We start from the raw sequence: 19,809 nt of genomic DNA, 5'->3' as shown, positions 1-19,809 counted from the left end.
CAATTGGAGCTATCAGTTGATTCCGTTACCTTAAAAAAAAATAAAATAGGAATGACACATGTAAATAAGAAAGTAATTATTTTAGGTACGTGTCAGTCTTTGACAACAGAGCTCAATACTACAAATAAATAAAAGGTAAATATGATATAAATACAGTTCTCTTTTGCTCTCTGACTTGACACCCTGGGGTATTTAACATACGCACAGTAATTCCTTTTGCATACACTAGGGGGAGATATAACATAGTTCCTTGTAGGGGTGGAAGGCATGTATATGTCTGAGTATGACTTCACAAAAATGTCACTTCTTAGACACTCTGTGCTTCTCATACTCCCTACTTTGCATAACAGCACATCTAGTTAAAATAATAACCCATACTTCCCTCTCCTTACAATTCCTTTTATTCCCTTGTTTGTGCCTTTTTAAATATCTTTGCCATTTATATTTTAAAATCTTATTCAAAATATTAAATAACATAATTGCAGGTAAGAAAAAAATGACACACTGAAACAGTTCAGATTCATTTCCATTGTGCTTCCTTCCCTTATTGGGACAGTAAATTGTCCACCTGAGAGAAATGATGGACTGTCCTGCTCTTTCCATCTCTATACAAAGTGCATCACATGGGCCTTGTGATTGGCTGTTTTAAGAGTGTTAGTGTTATGCTTTCTAAAAAGTTGCATAGTAAACTTATTAAGTCAACCATGGTTCAAATCACATTTTTACATATTGATCAATTCTTCATGACGGAAAGATAGGCTAAAATGAAATACAATAATAATTTGCAGTTGCTGTAAATAGACAAATAAAATAAAACAAGTACAGGAAACGGTGGGGGAATATATCCTTTATACATACACTTCATGCAGATCAGGATATTTTATGACTTTCCTTGAAATAGTATGTAATGCAGAAAAGCCACGGATTTGTCATTTTTTAAAAGTAATGATTTATAAATGAATGTATATTCACTACTCTTTGTTTAAATTAGTTGCTGCTTTTTAAAGATTCAAAACCTTAGCTACCAAGGGGCACTAACCCCATAGAATGGAAAGCTGGGATTTCACAAGGCAGCATGGCTAGGCTCCACTCAGTAAAACAACGCTGGTTTCTACAAAGCTCAAGCTCTCTGCTTAGCAATGGGATCAGTATATGCATAACAAACTACCTATTTAGAAAATTCAAAGATGTTTTAGGATTTCAAGGTCTGGCTGTAAAACACTCCTCTTTGAATTTTTGGGCTGTTAAAGAGAAACTTTTAAAGGAGTGGCAAATTTTGGATCCAGGTCAGGCTGCAAATTCAGACTATAGGTTATCTCATTGAATCCTCTGGGAAAGAAACAGCTCCTTTCCTTGAATCTTTAAGCAATTAACCCAACGACAATCTTCAGAACTTCCTTGTAATTGGTCTGGATTTCATTTTCTTTGAATCTTGAATGATTCATGTTACAGACTTATAAGTTAGTCATTCACAATTTATAAATGGCAGCTTAACTTCAGTATTTATGAATTGTGATCAATAGTCTAGCAATCAAAACACTCACCTTTTCTATTTCAATACTTCAATTTTCTTTTTTGTTCTTAACTCTTTCCCAGCATGGCTGGATCAGGAGCAAACCAGTCCAGTGTTGTAGATGTTGGTGAGACTTTTTTGAGAAGAAGGAATCCCTGAGATTAGAATTTGAAGTTGAAGAAATAAATGCATCAGGAGTCTGTGTGTGTGGGTAGGTGGGTGTGAGTGATAGAGAAAGAGAGACGGTGTTTCAAAACACGAATGCATTACCACCATCGATAAGCCAGAATTACCACTGATCTCCTTTAGGTTTTATGGTTCCTCTTCTGCGCAAAGGAGCTTTGGCCAAATGTGGTTATCAATGGTTGTTTGGTCTTGAGATAAAATTCAAATGCCGTGTGAAATTTTAATAACAACTAAAGAGGCAGAACGTATTTTTGATGGATGTACGCTGAGATGGGGTTTCTGAAAAGAGGAGACCCCTGAGCATTATTTAGCCAGGTTTGAGTTTTGACAAGCTACAAAGCTTGTACTGACCGTGAGAGTTTCTTCTTAAAAGAGAGGAGCTTTTCCTCTAGGGAGACACGGCCTCTCTTTCACCGAGCTTTAGCTTTTCTTCTGAAACACTTTCATAATCAAGTGACTTTCCTTGTACGGATGCCTGGGGACAGCTGATTTCTCTCCAAGGATGAAGAAAGTTACATATTGATTGCTGTGGTTCACGGCGTGTTTGCACCATCGCGGACAGAAGCAGGGGCGCGCGCGTTTTCACATCCATGCATTCACTCATTCACCAAAATACACATCACACCCCGCGAAACACACATACACACATTTGCACCTCTTTCAGACGGGTCCACGAGAAGCCAGGCGGTCTGCACCTTTCTTGGCATGGGTATGTGTACGGTAACGCCGTCTGGGTGGTTCCTACTAGGCCTGCGTGTGTGTGTGCGTGTGTGTGTGCGTGTGTGTGTGTGTGTGTGTGTGTACAGAAACCCATCAGAAAGACCACAGCTATCTTATTCTGTAAGCACCCTGCGATTCCCGTTCCTGTGTGTAAAAAATTAAATCGCTGTCAAACTTTTTTTTTTTTTTTTAATTCTCTCCTTTCCGAGGGAAGACGGTGGAGTAGGCACTCCTGTTAGTTAAAGGCTCGGGAGACCCTGCGGCGAGGCCGTGGGCAGAGCCGCCACCGCTGAGCGCTCGGCTTGGCAACCAGCGCTCGTCTCCCAACGAACTGATCTAATCAATGACTCCGAGGCGCTGGGGCTCCTGGCCCCACCCCCGCCAGCCTCTTCTCCGCCTCCCATTGGGCACAGGCCGAGGAGGCAGGGCCTGGCTCTTCGCTGGGATTGGCTGGCAGGGAATCAGTATCAATGTTTAAGCGGCGGCGTGAGGTGAATAGAGTCAGTCAGCTAGAGGCGCTGGGGAGAGAGCAGGGACAGCAAGCCTGGCGGATGCGGTAGCGGCGGAGCGCGGCTGGGGAGACGCTGCTCCAACTGTTGAATTTTCATCTTTCATTTCCTCCGCTGTTTTGCTTGAGGAGACGGATTTATTTGCTTTGAAATCAGCACGTCTTTCGCGGACTGTGGGCTGATCCTGACAGGCACCAGACTGAGAGAGACCACCCGTGACAAAAAGGAGGAAAAAAAAAAAAAGCTTGTCCACAGCAGACTGCACAATTAACTATGCACATCGGGGCTGGACTTTGTGAATAGAGAACACTGAGAGAAAAATCTTGAACTGTAATGCGGGACTAAGCTGTGAACAGTCACCGGAAACCTACTTATTTTTCCAATACTCTGAAAGATTTTGGGGTGCCTCACGCCTAACGAAGAGGAAATTAAAAAATATATATATACATAGACCTAGCAAAAGCAGACGCCTTGTTTTCCAGAACCCCCGGCATCCGGCAGAAAGAGGTAGAGTAAAAGTGCTGCTGGATTCAGCTTCACCTCCCTCCTTCCCTCCCTCCCTTTCTCTCGCTTTTTCTTTTTTCTCCAAAACATGAATCTGTTTTTTCTTTCTCGAGAGTGAGTCAGAGAAAGCGTTAGGAAGAAGCTGCAACTAATGTCTGTGAAGGGAGGACCAGGAGTGGAGAGTGAATGCGATTCGTTCCTCAGCTTCTGACTCATCGGGTAGCTCGGAACACCTGCATTTCTGGATGTGTCATTCCCATATGTCCAGGCGCCTGGAGAACCCAAAATAACGTGTAGACAGACCTGTGCCCTAGAGCCCCTTGGAAGGAGCTCCCCGAGGTGGGCGCCCCTGGCTGGACCGCCGCGGCCGCAGCTCCTAGCCCCGGCCTCCCCGAGCTGCCCAAGCGAGACTGTGCGAGAGCGAGACTGCAGAATGCATCACGCCAAAGCTTGATGTGTATTTCTTTCATCCAGCCCACTCGTCCTACTATTAAAAAAAAAAAAAAAAAAACTAAAGAAAAAAAAACACTGCACTTTTTTCCGGTTCAAATATTCCCCACTCTTATTCCTGGCCAAGGTTTTCCCTTCTAGATGAAGAGGACTGGGAAGGCAGGGCCATTGGCAGGAGATGCTGAATAGAAAGAAAAGGGAGGCACTTGACAGCCCAGCCCTGTGAATGCAGAGACTGTTTCCCTTCTAGCGAGAGACAGGGAGAGTGTGTGTGCGAGGACTCGGAGGGTGGCTCTCCCTTCTTTTTGATTCCGCCTCCCCCTCCCCCTTCAGATCAGCACGTCCAACCATGAGTTGCCTGTTGATTTCTTTTCGCCTGAGAAGCAAAGCAAACTGGAATTAAACTGCAGAGAGAGAAGTCCTTGCTCGCGGGGGAGAGGATGGGATGGTAGTAGCGGCTACTGGTTTGGCGTAGGGAAATCACAGATCGTGTGCTCCACGAGCAGGGGCGGAGATCTACGTATATATTTCCCCCCTCCCGATAGACTCACCCCGCAAACGCTGATCAGACTGTGGCTTGCTGGATTTCAGGGGAGAGCCTTTTCCGAGGAAGAGAGGGAGGAGCCTGGTGGAGGGAGGAAACTACAAATCGGGACACTAGTTCTTTGCGCTGCATTTCCTCCCCTCCCTTTGGCTGCTCAGGAGGGAGAGAGACAAATACGCTTGGCTGGGAGATGCAGTCCGCCGCTGCCGCCGCTGCCTCGGCCAGAAATGCTAGATTAGGTCTCTAAATGCAGCAAAACACTGCGTGAAAACAGCCCAGCCCGCGCAGCGAGGAGACACTGCACAGGGCGCCGGGGAAGCTTCCAAATCTATCAGCGACTCTGTCTTCGCGGCTCCCGGTCCCCATCAATTTCATCCAGGGAGGCGAGTAACAACTAAGGATTTCACTTTCCGATTTGCCTGGAGACACACCTCCCCGCTCCCGCCCCCACCCGAAGTGAAGAGTATTCCGGAGGCTGCGGGCGGGACTGGATTTGCAGCGCCCTAGCGGGAGCGAGGAACACCTACGGATTCCTTAGCTCATTCTCATCCCTCCCAGACGCGATTTCCTTCTTATCGCCAGCCTCGTCGCTCAAGTTTGCGCCGCCCGAAGTCCGGCGACAGAGACAAAGCCCCGGGCTAGCCCCCAGCCGCAGGGAGCCGCCGGCTCGCTCCGCGTTCCTGCAGTTCCCCGCGCCCCTGCTTCTCGAACAGTGCGGATGCTGTAGATCAACAGGTTCGGGAACTTGAGCAGAATCAGGAGAGCCAGCCCGGTGCCGCAGCCGTAGCGCGGAGGGAAGCAAGGACCCACAAGCTCGCGGCTCGAGTCGCACGCGCGCGCTGCGCCCCGGCCGCAGGCTGGCGCGCACCCACCGGCTCGCCCCTCCAGTCCGGCTGCTTCTGCCCTCACCCCACCGGTCTGGAATGTACCTTTCCATCTGTTGCTGCTTCCTTCTCTGGGCCCCTGCCCTGACGCTCAAAAACCTCAACTACTCCGTGCCGGAGGAGCAAGGCGCCGGCACGGTGATAGGCAACATCGGCAAAGATGCTCGGCTCCAGCCAGGGCTTCCGCCCGCGGAGCGCGGCGGCGGCGGGCGCGGCAAGTCGGGCAGTTACCGGGTGCTGGAAAACTCGGCGCCGCACCTGCTGGACGTGGACGTAGACAGTGGGCTTCTCTACACCAAGCAGCGTATCGACCGCGAGTCCCTGTGCCGCCACAACGCCAAGTGCCAGCTGTCCCTCGAGGTGTTCGCCAACGACAAGGAGATTTGTATGATCAAGGTGGAAATCCAGGACATCAACGACAATGCGCCTTCTTTCCCCTCGGACCAGATAGAAATGGACATCTCGGAGAACGCGGCCCCAGGCACTCGCTTCCCGCTCACCAGTGCCCACGACCCCGACGCCGGCGAGAACGGACTCCGCACCTACTTGCTCACCCGCGATGACCACGGCCTTTTCGCGGTGGATGTCAAGTCCCGCGGCGATGGCACCAAGTTCCCGGAGTTGGTCATCCAGAAGGCGCTGGACCGCGAGCAGCAGAACCACCACACGCTCGTGCTGACGGCCCTGGATGGAGGTGAGCCCCCGCGCTCCGCCACCATGCAGATCAATGTGAAAGTGATCGACTCCAACGACAACAGTCCAGTCTTTGAGGCGCCTTCCTACATGGTGGAGCTGCCCGAGAACGCCCCTCTGGGCACCGTGGTCATCGACCTGAACGCCACCGACGCCGACGAGGGCCCCAACGGCGAAGTGCTCTACTCTTTCAGCAGCTATGTGCCCGACCGCGTGCGGGAGCTCTTCTCCATCGACCCCAAGACCGGCCTGATCCGTGTCAAGGGCAACCTGGACTATGAAGAAAACGGGATGCTGGAAATCGACGTGCAGGCCCGAGACCTGGGGCCCAACCCCATCCCGGCCCACTGCAAGGTCACTGTCAAGCTCATCGACCGCAACGACAACGCGCCGTCCATCGGTTTCGTCTCCGTGCGCCAGGGGGCGCTGAGCGAGGCCGCCCCTCCCGGCACAGTCATCGCCCTGGTGCGGGTCACCGACCGCGACTCAGGCAAGAACGGGCAGCTGCAGTGCCGTGTCCTGGGCGGAGGGGGCACGGGCGGCGGTGGTCTGGGCGGGCCCGGGGGATCTGTACCCTTCAAGCTTGAGGAGAATTATGACAACTTCTACACGGTGGTGACTGACCGCCCGCTGGACCGCGAGACGCAGGACGAATACAATGTGACGATCGTGGCGCGGGATGGGGGTTCGCCCCCGCTCAACTCCACCAAGTCGTTCGCAGTCAAGATACTGGACGAGAATGACAACCCGCCTCGTTTCACTAAGAGTCTCTACGTCCTGCAGGTGCACGAGAACAACATCCCAGGAGAGTACTTGGGCTCCGTGCTCGCCCAGGACCCCGACCTGGGGCAAAACGGCACAGTGTCCTACTCCATACTGCCCTCGCACATCGGCGACGTGTCCATTTACACCTACGTGTCCGTGAACCCCACCAACGGGGCCATCTACGCCCTGCGCTCCTTCAACTATGAGCAGACCAAGGCTTTTGAGTTCAAGGTGCTGGCTAAGGACTCAGGGGCACCCGCGCACTTGGAGAGCAACGCCACTGTAAGAGTGACAGTGCTGGATGTGAACGACAACGCGCCGGTCATCGTGCTGCCCACTCTGCAGAACGACACGGCCGAGCTGCAGGTGCCTCGCAACGCTGGCCTGGGCTACCTGGTGAGCACTGTGCGCGCCCTCGACAGCGACTTTGGCGAGAGCGGGCGCCTCACCTACGAAATCGTGGACGGCAACGACGACCACCTGTTCGAGATCGACCCGTCCAGTGGCGAGATCCGCACGCTGCACCCCTTCTGGGAAGACGTGACCCCCGTGGTGGAGCTGGTGGTGAAGGTAACCGACCACGGCAAGCCCACCCTGTCCGCGGTGGCAAAGCTCATCATCCGCTCAGTGAGCGGCTCCCTGCCCGAAGGGGTGCCCCGGGTGAATGGCGAGCAGCACCACTGGGACATGTCGCTGCCGCTCATCGTGACTCTGAGCACTATCTCCATCATCCTCCTAGCGGCCATGATCACCATCGCGGTCAAATGCAAGCGGGAGAACAAGGAAATCCGCACTTACAACTGCCGCATCGCCGAGTACAGCCACCCGCAGCTGGGCGGGGGCAAGGGCAAGAAGAAGAAGATCAATAAAAATGACATCATGCTGGTGCAGAGCGAGGTGGAAGAGAGGAACGCCATGAACGTCATGAACGTGGTGAGCAGCCCCTCCCTGGCCACCTCCCCTATGTACTTCGACTACCAGACCCGCCTGCCCCTCAGCTCACCCCGGTCCGAGGTGATGTATCTCAAACCGGCTTCCAACAACCTGACTGTCCCACAGGGGCACGCGGGCTGCCACACCAGCTTCACCGGACAAGGGACTAATGCGAGCGAGACCCCCACCACTCGGATGTCCATAATTCAGGTAGGAGACTTTTAGCATAACTGGGACTTCATTTTAGTGTTGGTTTTGGAGCTGTCCTGAAACCTTTGGGACAGGTCAAGCCACACTGCCAGTAGCAGTGATAGGGAAATTCTATTTAATGAAAATGGTTTTTACTTTTGACACTGCTTGTACCTCATATTCTATACATAACCCTTCCCATGTAAATAGTCGAAAATCTACAATATGTAAATGTCTTGCTTCTGTTGCATTTTTGAAGTTTATTTTTATAGGTTTAAAAAATGCTGGCAGTGTTCAGTGCTCATAGCTTTTTTTTTAACTTTTATTTTTTCATTAGTCTACATTTCATTCCATAACAAAAGATTTCCAAAACAGAACACATTTTTGTTTTTGTTAACTAGGCTGAAATTTTTTTAAGTCACTTAATTTTTTTTGATACCAAAATGCAACAAAGTTATATAGAAATACTTAAAAAGTTATCTTCTTAAAGCACAGTCACAACCTGTCAGAGTTTCAGAGCCTCAAAGTGAACTAAGTTTTCATGCGTAAAAGTCAGTTTTGTATTTAAAAAGCGTTTTAAAGGACATGAATCTCATTTGCTCTTCAGCTGAAATTGCAGGGTAATGCATTAGTATGGCTTAAACTTTTGAAATGTCAGTGATGCTCTGAAGCTATTTTAAAAGTTTGAATGAATGGAGGCTCTGGATAATAACTGGTAACTATCTATGAAGAGTTTGTATTTGTTTTGTCCCTGTGGTTTTCTCTGTCTGCTTCTTCGAGCCATTAAGGAATGAACAGAGTGTACCAGAAGGGTCACAGACTCATCTTATACTATTGAAATTAAGAGACCAACTAGCAGTAAGGGCACTTGATGAGCCAAAAAGAATTCCAGGATACATTTAGTTGGTGTACTGTGTATTTTCAATATATCTGAGTTATATTAACTTTATGTTAGATAGGTTAATTCAAAATTATTGATATATTTCAAAAATTAAGTCACGGACTGAGCATGGACATAGATTCTAATAGTATCAGATGACTGTACTGTGTCTAGTCCCTGTCTGGTGTCTTTTATCCACAATTGAGTTGTATGACACACACACACACACACACAAACCTTAATTCTTGCTTATTATGAATGTGTCTTGCTGCAAATTACTCTGCATGAGCAGTACTTGAAATTCAAATTTGAGCTTAACTAAAAGTGATGTTTAGGAAAGAAGATTAGTTTGAGGCAAATGAAAATAATTTATAATTTCTTGCTTTGAAAAGCAAATACCTTTCCATGACACTTGGCTCAGTAATATCTTTTATTTTTAAAAAGGAGTAATAATATCTCATAATCTTATATTTTCTAAGATTTGATAAGGGCATCAAGCCCTAAAAAGTGGCAAACCGTATTTTCCTTTAATAATATAATACCCTTGTAAGATAGAATCTCGTACTTGAGATTACTAAATACTGAAGTATCAGCTGTACTATTAAACCCCGATGGTTAAACACTCACTTTTTTCAGTGTTTACTGTAGACTAAGAATCAGGAGTTTTTAACTTCTATAAAAATAAAAGAAGAAATTCCTCCCTTAAAAAAAAAAAGTGTGGTTTCTATGAAAATCTTTCTGTGACTGTAAAACTGGTGTTTATGATATTCAATATCTCTGTAGAGATGTTAAAATATGAATTTATGGGTACCTTCTGTAGTCATTTTTATAAATATAAATACGTTATATGCCTTTCTTATGTTTTTGTCTTCAACAATTGCAAAGATGTCAGAGAGGTAAAGTTCAGTCTCCCAACTCACATGCTATAAGTTGAATTTTTATTTAGGTTTTAGTGAAAAATGAGATTGGTGCAGTAGAATTCTCGTCAAGTCTGATTCCTCGGCCAGACTAATTAGGAATAACCTTGGATTGAAGTACCTAGAATGTCTTGGGAGACAGGAATACACATACTGTGTGGTCACCATGCAGCCCTTGGGGATGGCCATTACTTGAAGGATGATGATGGTGATCAAACATCATTGTGATCTCGGTGATTCCTATCATTAGGACTAAAACTTAAGCCAAAGCAAATGACACATATAATTTTTTTTTCATTTTTAATAGAAAACAAGCGACAAAGTTTGTGGAGCCCCCTACCCAATTCTCTTTCTTCTAGAATTTTAATTCGTGCTGTGGAGACACAGAATGAGTTTTTGTCTTAAATCTCTAAAATTATTGTTCATAGTGGCTCACTTTCCCATGTTGTTTCTGCCCTGGTAATGTCCTCGGCATAAACTGTTATATTAGGCTTTATTACCTATTGAAATTTGTCAATTCTGTAGGGATACCTTGTGAATTCCTAATGTGTTAATTTCCTTTTAAATGTATCATGTTTATTGCAATACCTTTTGGAGAACAAAGTAAATTAACCATAGTGACTTTTTTTTTTTTTAAACTATTGGGCTAAAAATGCTTTATGCTGAAGAGATGTGCTTAAACATGCTTAAATTAAAGCATTCAGGTATACTATAATCTTGTTCCAAGTGCACTAGTTAGTGTGTATAGTTGGCACAGCCTTCTGAGAACACACACTATTAACTTCCCATGTATTTCTGAGTCAGAATTTTGATCCATAAGTGCACTTGGACTTGCAGGTATGAGGTATGATTCCTCTTTATTTTCCAGCATCTTGTGTGCTGTTTAGAAGATGCATAATATATTTATATTGATTAAATGAAAATAATTTCATAATTGCATTGAGACACACTGATACAAAGTGGTGACATGAAATTTAGTAACTGCATGATTTAAAAGGATCACTTTACAGGTCAAGTTAAGACTTGTTTACATATCACAAGATTTTGCCTGTTCTTAGGGTCTAAAATGTTAAGGTTAAGATGTGTGCAGGCTCTTCTTAGGTCAGGAGTATTTTTACTGAATACAGGAGCAGAATTTTCACATTAGCTGGTGTTGAAAAAGTGGTTTGTGAAAAAAAACTATTTCAGGTTTTTTTTCTTCCCTTAGTCAAGTTCAAGTTTGTCTACAAGGTGTTTAAAAAATAGAACAGTGATAAAAATATTCATGATAGTGTAAATCACAATATAAAAAATAGTTACGATTAAATATTTTATTCATTTTGAAGCTATAAAACTGACTTCAAAGATTATGAGCACAGATTTTGTGATAGGTAGGGCAAATGGATGATTACACAAATCTTATAAAAGACCTTCACATAGGAGAAATTTACATGGAATTATTTCATGTGTCAATATTAAAGTTGAAATCAAATAGAGGTCATGACTACTTCTGAAGAATAACTGGTCATTGCTGGGATATCGACAATTATTTGTTAAGTCTCAGGATAACTTACCAACAGGTGTTTTCAGTAAAAGTCCTCTCTGAAAGAAGGGAGAAGGCTGGGGCTTCTCACTACTGAGGGCATTTGCAATTTGGTTAGGACATCTCTGTTTTCAGGTTTTTTTTAATACCACTACTACAAGTTATTTTAGTATGAACTCATAGAATAAAGTATATTGAACCAACAAAATAAGTACTAAAATGAAATTTTAAAGGGAATACATTCCAACTCAGTGTTTTACAGTTCAATTTCAAAAGATCCACATTAGGGTTGACTTTAGAGCCTTTGTGCTAGGAAAATATAACATCTTTTTGATATTTGTGTATGGCCTTATCAATAAAAGGAAAGTAAGCACAAAGTGAATGCCCAGAACCAATCCAGATACATAAAAATGAGAATGAGGCCTAGAGGACCAAAGTATCATAATGTAAACAGTGAACTTAGTATTGAAGAGTGAAGAGGTGAAAGGAGAAAGTCTATCTTTTAGTATCAACGTTATCCATTGTCAACCTCTCTTCCTACCTCTCTAATATAAGAGAATCTTGACTGTAGGGACGTAGATGAGTTCCCAAAGTCATGATCTTCAAAACTTTATACTCCTGTATACTCATGATTTTAGTAACAGATGCTAAGTGTTTGAACTGTTTATTTCTTCATTTATGATTTTGGAAATATTTTGTTGCACCTTTATTCATAAAATGACACAATTTGCTTAGTCATATACATTAGTTTACATACACTATATATACATCTCTATTTATGGGGGTTTGGTGGGCTGAACGGAAGGGAATTTCTCTTATTGTGGTGCTTCTAGGAGTGTTTTGTCCATTTGTATTTTTTCCTAAAGGTATTTTTTAATTTTTTTAAAGATCTTAAAGAGGAGAGATTAAGGAGGATTGATTTCTACTTTAAATGAACATGAGGGCACAATCATTAAATCATTTATTTCTATTGTGTCATTATTAAAAGTAGCACAAGTAAACTAAATAAGCTTAATTTTAAAAATAATCAGCCATTCAGGTGCTTTGATTTTTAAAAAAAAAAAAAAAAAAAAAAACCTTAGGAGATTTTAAATCCAGATTATTGTTATTATAGTTGTTACTTCATTCTTAATTTTATGTTCATCTAAGAAAATCTCAACTCCACCATAAATCTGTGTGCAATTTACTATTTCACAATAAATGAATACATAAAAAATACAATTATTAACTATATGAGCTAGGAAACAGAGAATTATTAGTTGTTATGGTAACTATTCATAACATAATAATGTTTTTATCCATTAGCTTTTAATTTCTGGTAAAATTGCCAAAATGTCAGCTAGGTAGTACTTTAACATCCTGGCACTGAAATGATATTTCATTGGTCTTTAAAACATCTGAGAATGGGATTATATTTAATTTTACTTAGCAAGTTCTATAATTTTAATAAATATATTTAAGTTTACACATAAGATTTTGGAGTTTTATTCTTGGCATCTTCATGTTATTTAAGGCTTTGCATGATCACAAAAGAGCTTAGATCATAGAGAAGTATGCTCTAAAATTGTTATTGAAACTACTTGAACATATAGCTTAAGTCAAGAAAAATAATTACATACTTCAAAATATTATCTTTCACCTTTGATTGTATTGTTGAAACCACGCAAAAAAAGTGCATATTTTCTAGAAAGTTTTCTCCATAAAGTTGACTGCATATAATGTATATTATTTACATTTTTTACTGTGTATTGTTGCAGGTTTATATATGAGGCCAAAATAAATTAATTTTTAAAAAAATAATCCCAAATACCCTATCTACTTAAAGGACTAAGAATTATCCATATTTTAAGGGAAAAAAATCTTCAAAGCTTTCAGTTAGTTAATACTCTTTAAAAATACAGTATTTATACTTTATCATGCTTTAATACCATTGTCAGGTAATTAACTAACTTTTCACTGTTAGTGCTGCTAGTGTAATATAATCCAATAGAAATACAACTATAAAAATAATAGGTGTAAATTATGATAAATATTTTATGTTTTTTAAGATTAATATTGTTCTACGTGCATTTATTGCATTGAAGGTTGGCTCTGCATATATTTATGAAAATGTGAAAAATAAAACTTTTTGGCAAAATTAAAGTATGTGTATACCTGTATATATGTCTCCGATCTTAGTATAGGGAACCCTGGTGGTGCAGTGGTTTAGCACTCAGCTGCTAACCGAGAGGTGGGTGGTTCGAACCCACCAGGTGCTCTGCAGGGGAAAGACGTAGCAGTTTGCTTCCAAAAAGATTACAGCCTTGGAAAAACCCTATGGGGCAGTCCTACTCTGCCTATGAGTCAAAATCAACTTGAAGGCATGGGGTTTGCTTTTATGATATTCTCAATATAATGTATGTAAATACTCTCTCAAGGAAAAATATTAGTCCATTTTTTAGGTTTCATTTTAAAGATAGTTCTCTTTTTAAGGATGAACCCAAGCTTTTACTTGCCTTTGAAAATACGGGTAAACTTGAGGCTTTTACTATTTGAAAGCTTCAGACAATTTTAAAGCTTCTTTAAGCGACTCAATGAACAATAAAGTTGAGTTTATGTAGATAGAGAAAATTGAAACAAACAAACAAAAAAGTATCATCAAAGTTTCTATCCTTTTGGGAGGGAGGATGGAGGATGGTTAGAGGTATTGTAGGAATATACACTCTGAGCCTGATGATGAAACCACAAGAGAAGGAAGGAGAAGCCACCAGAACTGGGCCCGTGCCAGTTAGGAAGTCAAACTTAACTCCCTATTAACTCCCTAATGCTGACAAGCCTTGCAATACACTCAATAGTGGGTAAATTCTTACAAATGCACCTGCTAATTATGATATTAGTCATTGCTTCAGAATATATTCCCCCCAGTAATACTTCTGTTTAATAAATCCCATAGGGAATTATCTTAAAGTCATATTTTAGCGAGGCCATTAGGGAAGAGTTTTTTTTTGTATTGAATTCCTTCAACCAATGACTACACATTCGTTAGAGGATAGCATAAGGTTCATTTTGTCTGTCATTTTGAAGACGGTGTGACTACAAAACACTTTTAAAGTTCATCAGACCTACACTAATCTATTGTCAATCTATTAGTAAAGGAGATGTTGATAAAAATTTCCTTCAGTGGCTTGCAGTATTTTACAGTTAGTCATAGTCACTAGCATTGACAGTGATGTATTGCTATCCTTTGGTCTACTGAAACAAATGATCTATAATAAAGAAGTCCTTAATGACATCAACATTCCCTGCTGTGACTAAGCAGAAACATGGTCATGCTTCCTCTGGTACTGTAAAAGTATAAGTTCAATATTTTTTAAGATAAAGCAAAAAACAAAAACCTGTAGCAAAATACAGATGCAAAATTGTGGCTGTGCAGATTGCATCTCTTACTTGTGGACACCAAGTTCTTCCAGTGAGAGACATGCAGCATTTGAGAGAATTTATTGATATGTATGTGACACACTTCTATTTGTCTGTTCTGGTCTTAGTGACATCCCGATTACTGGTATTTGTAGGCCTTGCTCTGGATCTAATCCAGGCAGTTTTATTGTAGTGAAATGGCTCTTACAGTTCATTGAGCATCTAACGTAACATTGCTGAATATGATTGGCGCGTTTGCATATATTTATTCAAAAAAATAAGGCAGTTAAATGGCATAATTATGGGAAAACGAATCATAACAATAAAAGACCATTTAAGTTAACAAGCTTTGTGATCAAAGGATAAATACAGGTTGGATAAATGAGACTTTAGATGTAACTAATCTACATAAAGAGGCTTTGGTTTGATTACAGGAACAGAATATTTTAAAATAATTTAATGGTATTAGAAATGAAGTTTATTCCTTCATTTTGAAATATTTAGAGACCTGTGTTATCTCATTTTCTTTATGTTTCTATCAAAAAAAAAAAAGCATGAAACGTTTATGTTGAAAGAAAAATGGGCAAAGTAAAGATAAATATAATCTTGTAAGCTTCTGTTTAGTTTTGGAATATTCTGTGCCTGAACATTTAATATTTTTATACTTGTAATGGTTTTGATTGATTTTTAATTAGTGTACACATTAAAGGGGCAACTTAAAGGACAATTATTTGTTTACTCTCTTTATCAGCTAAATACAGCCTTTGTAGAAATTGAAGGCTAGAGTAATAAAAATCAGTTTGAAGTATTCAAAGCTGTATATTCATGATTGTTCGTAGACATAGAGTGTTTTTAAGGGACACTGGCTATATATTTGTAAATCTTATTAAGACGTAATATATATGTTGATAATATATATTTGTTGATATATATATGTTGATAAATTCTAATGCTATTTTGATAGCCAAAACAAAAACAAAAACCATTGCTGTCAAATTGATTCCAACTCATAGTGACCCTATAGTACAGAGTGGAACTGCCTCATAGAGTTTCCAAGAAGCACCTGGTGGATTTGAACTGCTGACCCTTTGGTTAGCAGCCATAGGAGTTAACCACTAGGTCACCAGGGTTTCCATATGTTTTAAAATAACAAATTTAGCTTAAAATGTGGCTACTTTAAATAACTGGTTTTTTCCAACAACTGTGGAGCTTTAGATACATTTTCTTCAGCTCTTCCAGGTGATAATGAAGAAACAAACAAACAAAACATGATTTAAATACAAATCATGAATTGGTTTACTTCTATCTGAATCCTTACTAATCATTGCTAAGAATCATCTGATTATGCTTATACATAAAATTTTCATGTCCTGCTATTCAATGAAACTCAAATTGAAATATAGACATATAATAATGAGGACATATATTAAATGCCAATAACTTCCTTTCATAAAACAGAATGCAACAGGTATTTAATGTAGGCAGAAATGGTTATGGGGGTCAAAATATACTTCTCATTGTTATAGATCAATTTTAGACTGTCATATCTTAGATAAGTTCTGAAATTTATTTTCAGTATGAACACTCATAGAAGTTTGGAAAGCCTAAAAGTATAGTTCTCACCCTTAAGGTATACCATTTCTTTTTTAGTCATGGCCTCAAATACCTTTTAAAAGCTGTTCATTTTATTTTTCACACGGCAAAATTTATGAGTATGGTGAGATTATTTTATGAGTGTATATTGGATAGATTCTGCTGTTCCTTCACAACAACAGAGCAATTTCATACACAGAATGGAAATTTATAAAGGCAATTCACCTTTGATTATCACGAGAAGAATTAGCTAACCACGTCTGTGAAGTGGCCGGTATGTGCTTTTTTTTTTACTGATCTTATCATGTTGGTAGATGAGATGACAGTAAGCAATTAGAATGCTTGAGAAATAAAGTACTTAAAATCTTAGCAAAATTTGCTGAGAATAAATGGTAAACTTCTAATATTTTGAAAAAGGAGGGAATTAGCTTCAAAGGGGCATAATTTATATCTCAAATGTGACAGTTGCTTAATGATACATATGTACATAAATATTAGTCATACAAGTTTTCCCAACAATCTTAAAAATAATTTACTTGAATTTCTGTATTTTGATCAGCAGAAACAGAATATTGTCTAAGATCATTCTACTTCACTGTCTTCTTGGGACAAAAAATTCTTGCTTTCTATTTTGTTTTTGCAGTTTTGCTTATATTTCAAAATAATACAGCCCAAATTAATTTATCGCATTAAGAATACATGAAATAAAAGAAAAATCACTTCAAATTTTATTATCATTTTCATTAAGGCACAGTTAAGAATTACATATAAATTTGTCTTCACATAATTTCCATGCAAGACACTTGATTGTTGTTTTATTTTTGTTATTATTTTTAGTTTTAAATAGCCTTGTGTCACAATAATACATTTTTTTTCTTTTTGTTTTAAGCTAATGCCGAATCTCTGATTTTAATCTCAGTCTATTAAGTCAAAAATTCCTGATTAAAATGAAAGTTTCTAGCTATGTATTGACTCTTAGTATTGTATGCATTGAATGCTTTTGTCATTATAGAAAACAATGAAAATTTGTTCATGCTACTGCATGAACTTAAGTGTAGATTAAGAATCAGGGTTATTGGGAGCAGATTTATACATAAAAGCTGCAAAAATTTTAATGTGAATGCATAGGTTAAAAAAAAAATCTGTAACCTTGTACGTTTAGTGCATTAAAAAATCATTGTTAGCTAACTTTCCAGATTCTGACTATCTAGGAAAGCTACTAGTTTTCCCTAGATGATAATAAGATGGGAAATAAGGGAACAATACTATTAAACAAATTCCACTCACAGGAATTTTTAAGAGGTGTTGGCAAAGCCTGTTCCATGTAGTGTGACCTTCTGTACCAATACCAGCAAATAAAGCAATAGCCTAAGTGGTGACAAACTAAAATAGATGAGAAATACATTTAAGGAGACTTTCTTTTTTAAGCAGTAGGCTTTCAAAGATATTTTATAATCAAGACAACTACATATTCGTGTTAGAATGCATGCCCAGTTCCCCCTCTCAAAACCCAATTTGCTACCACCTGTGGCTATTTCTATTAAAAAAAAAATGAAAAAGAAACATAATTACTAGGAGTCTCAGCAGTCTTAGAGTAAATATTTGCAATTACAATACCTCCCTTGGGCAGATGTGTGAAAATGGCAGATTAATTCAAGCCAGGATCTTTCCGTTCATTGTGCATTTTTAGGTTTGGTGTCAAATTAGAGTGGCTCAGTTTGTTCTGGTTAAAGGTTATGTCGGTGTTTCTAGGAAATCTCTAGAAATAAAGATCCACAAATCAGCCATTAAATTTTGCCCCAGGCGAAAAGTTGACAGGGACCATCTCACCAAAGGACTGGAGAATGTTTTCCATCGCTCTCCTCCATTACTTAAGTTTGAAGTAAGACCATTTGGCAGTATTGAGAAAGCAAGACTAGGACTAGCAGGTAAAAAGAAATGTGTGGCCTTTTGAACTATAAAATAAAAAAGAAAAAAAAAAAGACTAATCCACCAGAAACCATGGAGGTCCGTTTTATTCTGTGCTTGATCCTAAAACTACTTGATACCTAAGGGCTTTAGAGAGCCACATATTAAGACTGGATGGCTAAAAGGTGATTTAGCACCGTACCCATATTCAGCCATTCCTTTTTTTGATTATGATATGTGTACTCTGATCTTAATAAAGCTCTAATTGATCTACACACAAAATAATGAATTATATTAAGTCCAAACAATTTTAAACCTCGGGATAGGTGTTATAACTTTCTGTTGGTAAGGTGAAGTCATTGTATCTCAAAGCAGTCTAGACAACTGAACTCTTGAGGCCTGGGACCCCATCCCTCTTGTCATTGTATCTGACAGAAGCTAGTACAATGTTTGATATATAGTAGATGCTTAAATATCAAATCCTGTGAATAAATTGTGATTCTAACAGTTAAGTGATTCCCCAAGATTACTACGCAGATATATGCTGGAACTTGAATTTAAAACCAGAAAGGCCAAAGCCTAAGATATTTATATAGACTTGGTGAAATAATGACCTGCTCATAAATAATTTATTTGAATGTGGCATATTTTGATAATTCTTTTTTTGTGTTTGTCACCTTTTTAATAAATGCAATGAAAATTTCTGTGTGCTTCTATTGATTATATTACAAATTCACAGGAGAAAACAGGCTATCAAGGTTCACAATTTTAAGCAGCAAGCTTTTGCAGTATTTATATATGTGTGTTTTTTTGGTGTATATATATATATGTATATATATATCATATATACAATATATTAAGAAAAGTTTGTTTTAGCATAATATCTTTTATCTTTTGTCCTATTCCTTATTATGGTATTGAAAATATGCAATTCAAATATTATGTCTATTTGTTAAGGTTTTCAATTTTACCCTTAAGAAATTATTAAGAAACTAATGTGTCCATTTTGTATACCTTTTAATTCATTTTAAGATATTTATATTTATGGATACGTCTCATAAAATGTAAATACTTTCAGTGCAATATTTTCTAATGAAATAATATTTTGGATGAACCATAAACAGTTATTTGGGAATTGCATCTATTTTCATTTGTTGACATATGACTTAATCATTTTGGTACCTACCATTTCCCATTCGATAGTGGGAAAAGTAAATCACCCCTGGTAATTATTAAATGCCAATAATAGTAATGCAGTTTACAATTTTTTTCTCAAAATTATCAGAATAAACCTTGTGTTGATGGTATGAAATTTTCATGCACGTATTGAAGAAACACAAGCTAAGCATTCATATAAACACTGTGTTGTCCATTTCAGCATTGTTATTTGAAATATATCAACAACCTTCAGGTTTTCAATCCTCATTCGTTAATTAAATTAACCAATAACAAGATAACTTTTAAAAGCTTTAATTGAGATTATTTATTACTTTAAGGCATCCTGAGACTTAATTGCTATTTATCTGAATTATGATTTTAATTAGCTATTACATATTAAACGAGAGGTTTGATAGAATAAAGCTTTCAAAGCATTATGAGTTTCAAACGGTATTAAAAGTTTAATCATCCCCCTTTGCCAGAGTAGCTAGGATACGCAAATAAGGAGACTAAAATTAGAATAGAAATGTAAATTTAAAAGTTTA

General features: G+C 39.7%; 1 protein-coding gene across 1 annotated transcript in view; it reads left to right on the top strand.

Annotated features, from left to right (window-relative positions):
• Positions 1-2,934: 2,934 nt before the first annotated feature.
• Positions 2,935-19,809, top strand: part of PCDH17 (protocadherin 17) — a 108,454-nt gene continuing 91,579 nt past the window's right edge. Inside the window, exon 1 of the mRNA XM_003412594.4 lies at positions 2,935-7,911. Coding sequence (XP_003412642.1) covers positions 5,350-7,911 — 2,562 coding nt within the window. The 5' untranslated portion in view covers positions 2,935-5,349. The remainder of the gene's footprint in view (positions 7,912-19,809) is intronic.

Source organism: Loxodonta africana, chromosome 17, assembly GCF_030014295.1.
Source record: "Loxodonta africana isolate mLoxAfr1 chromosome 17, mLoxAfr1.hap2, whole genome shotgun sequence".
Taxonomy (NCBI): Eukaryota; Metazoa; Chordata; class Mammalia; order Proboscidea; family Elephantidae; genus Loxodonta; species Loxodonta africana.
The sequence above is the reverse complement of the archived record's forward strand: the minus strand, read 5'-3'. Positions and strand labels throughout refer to the sequence as shown.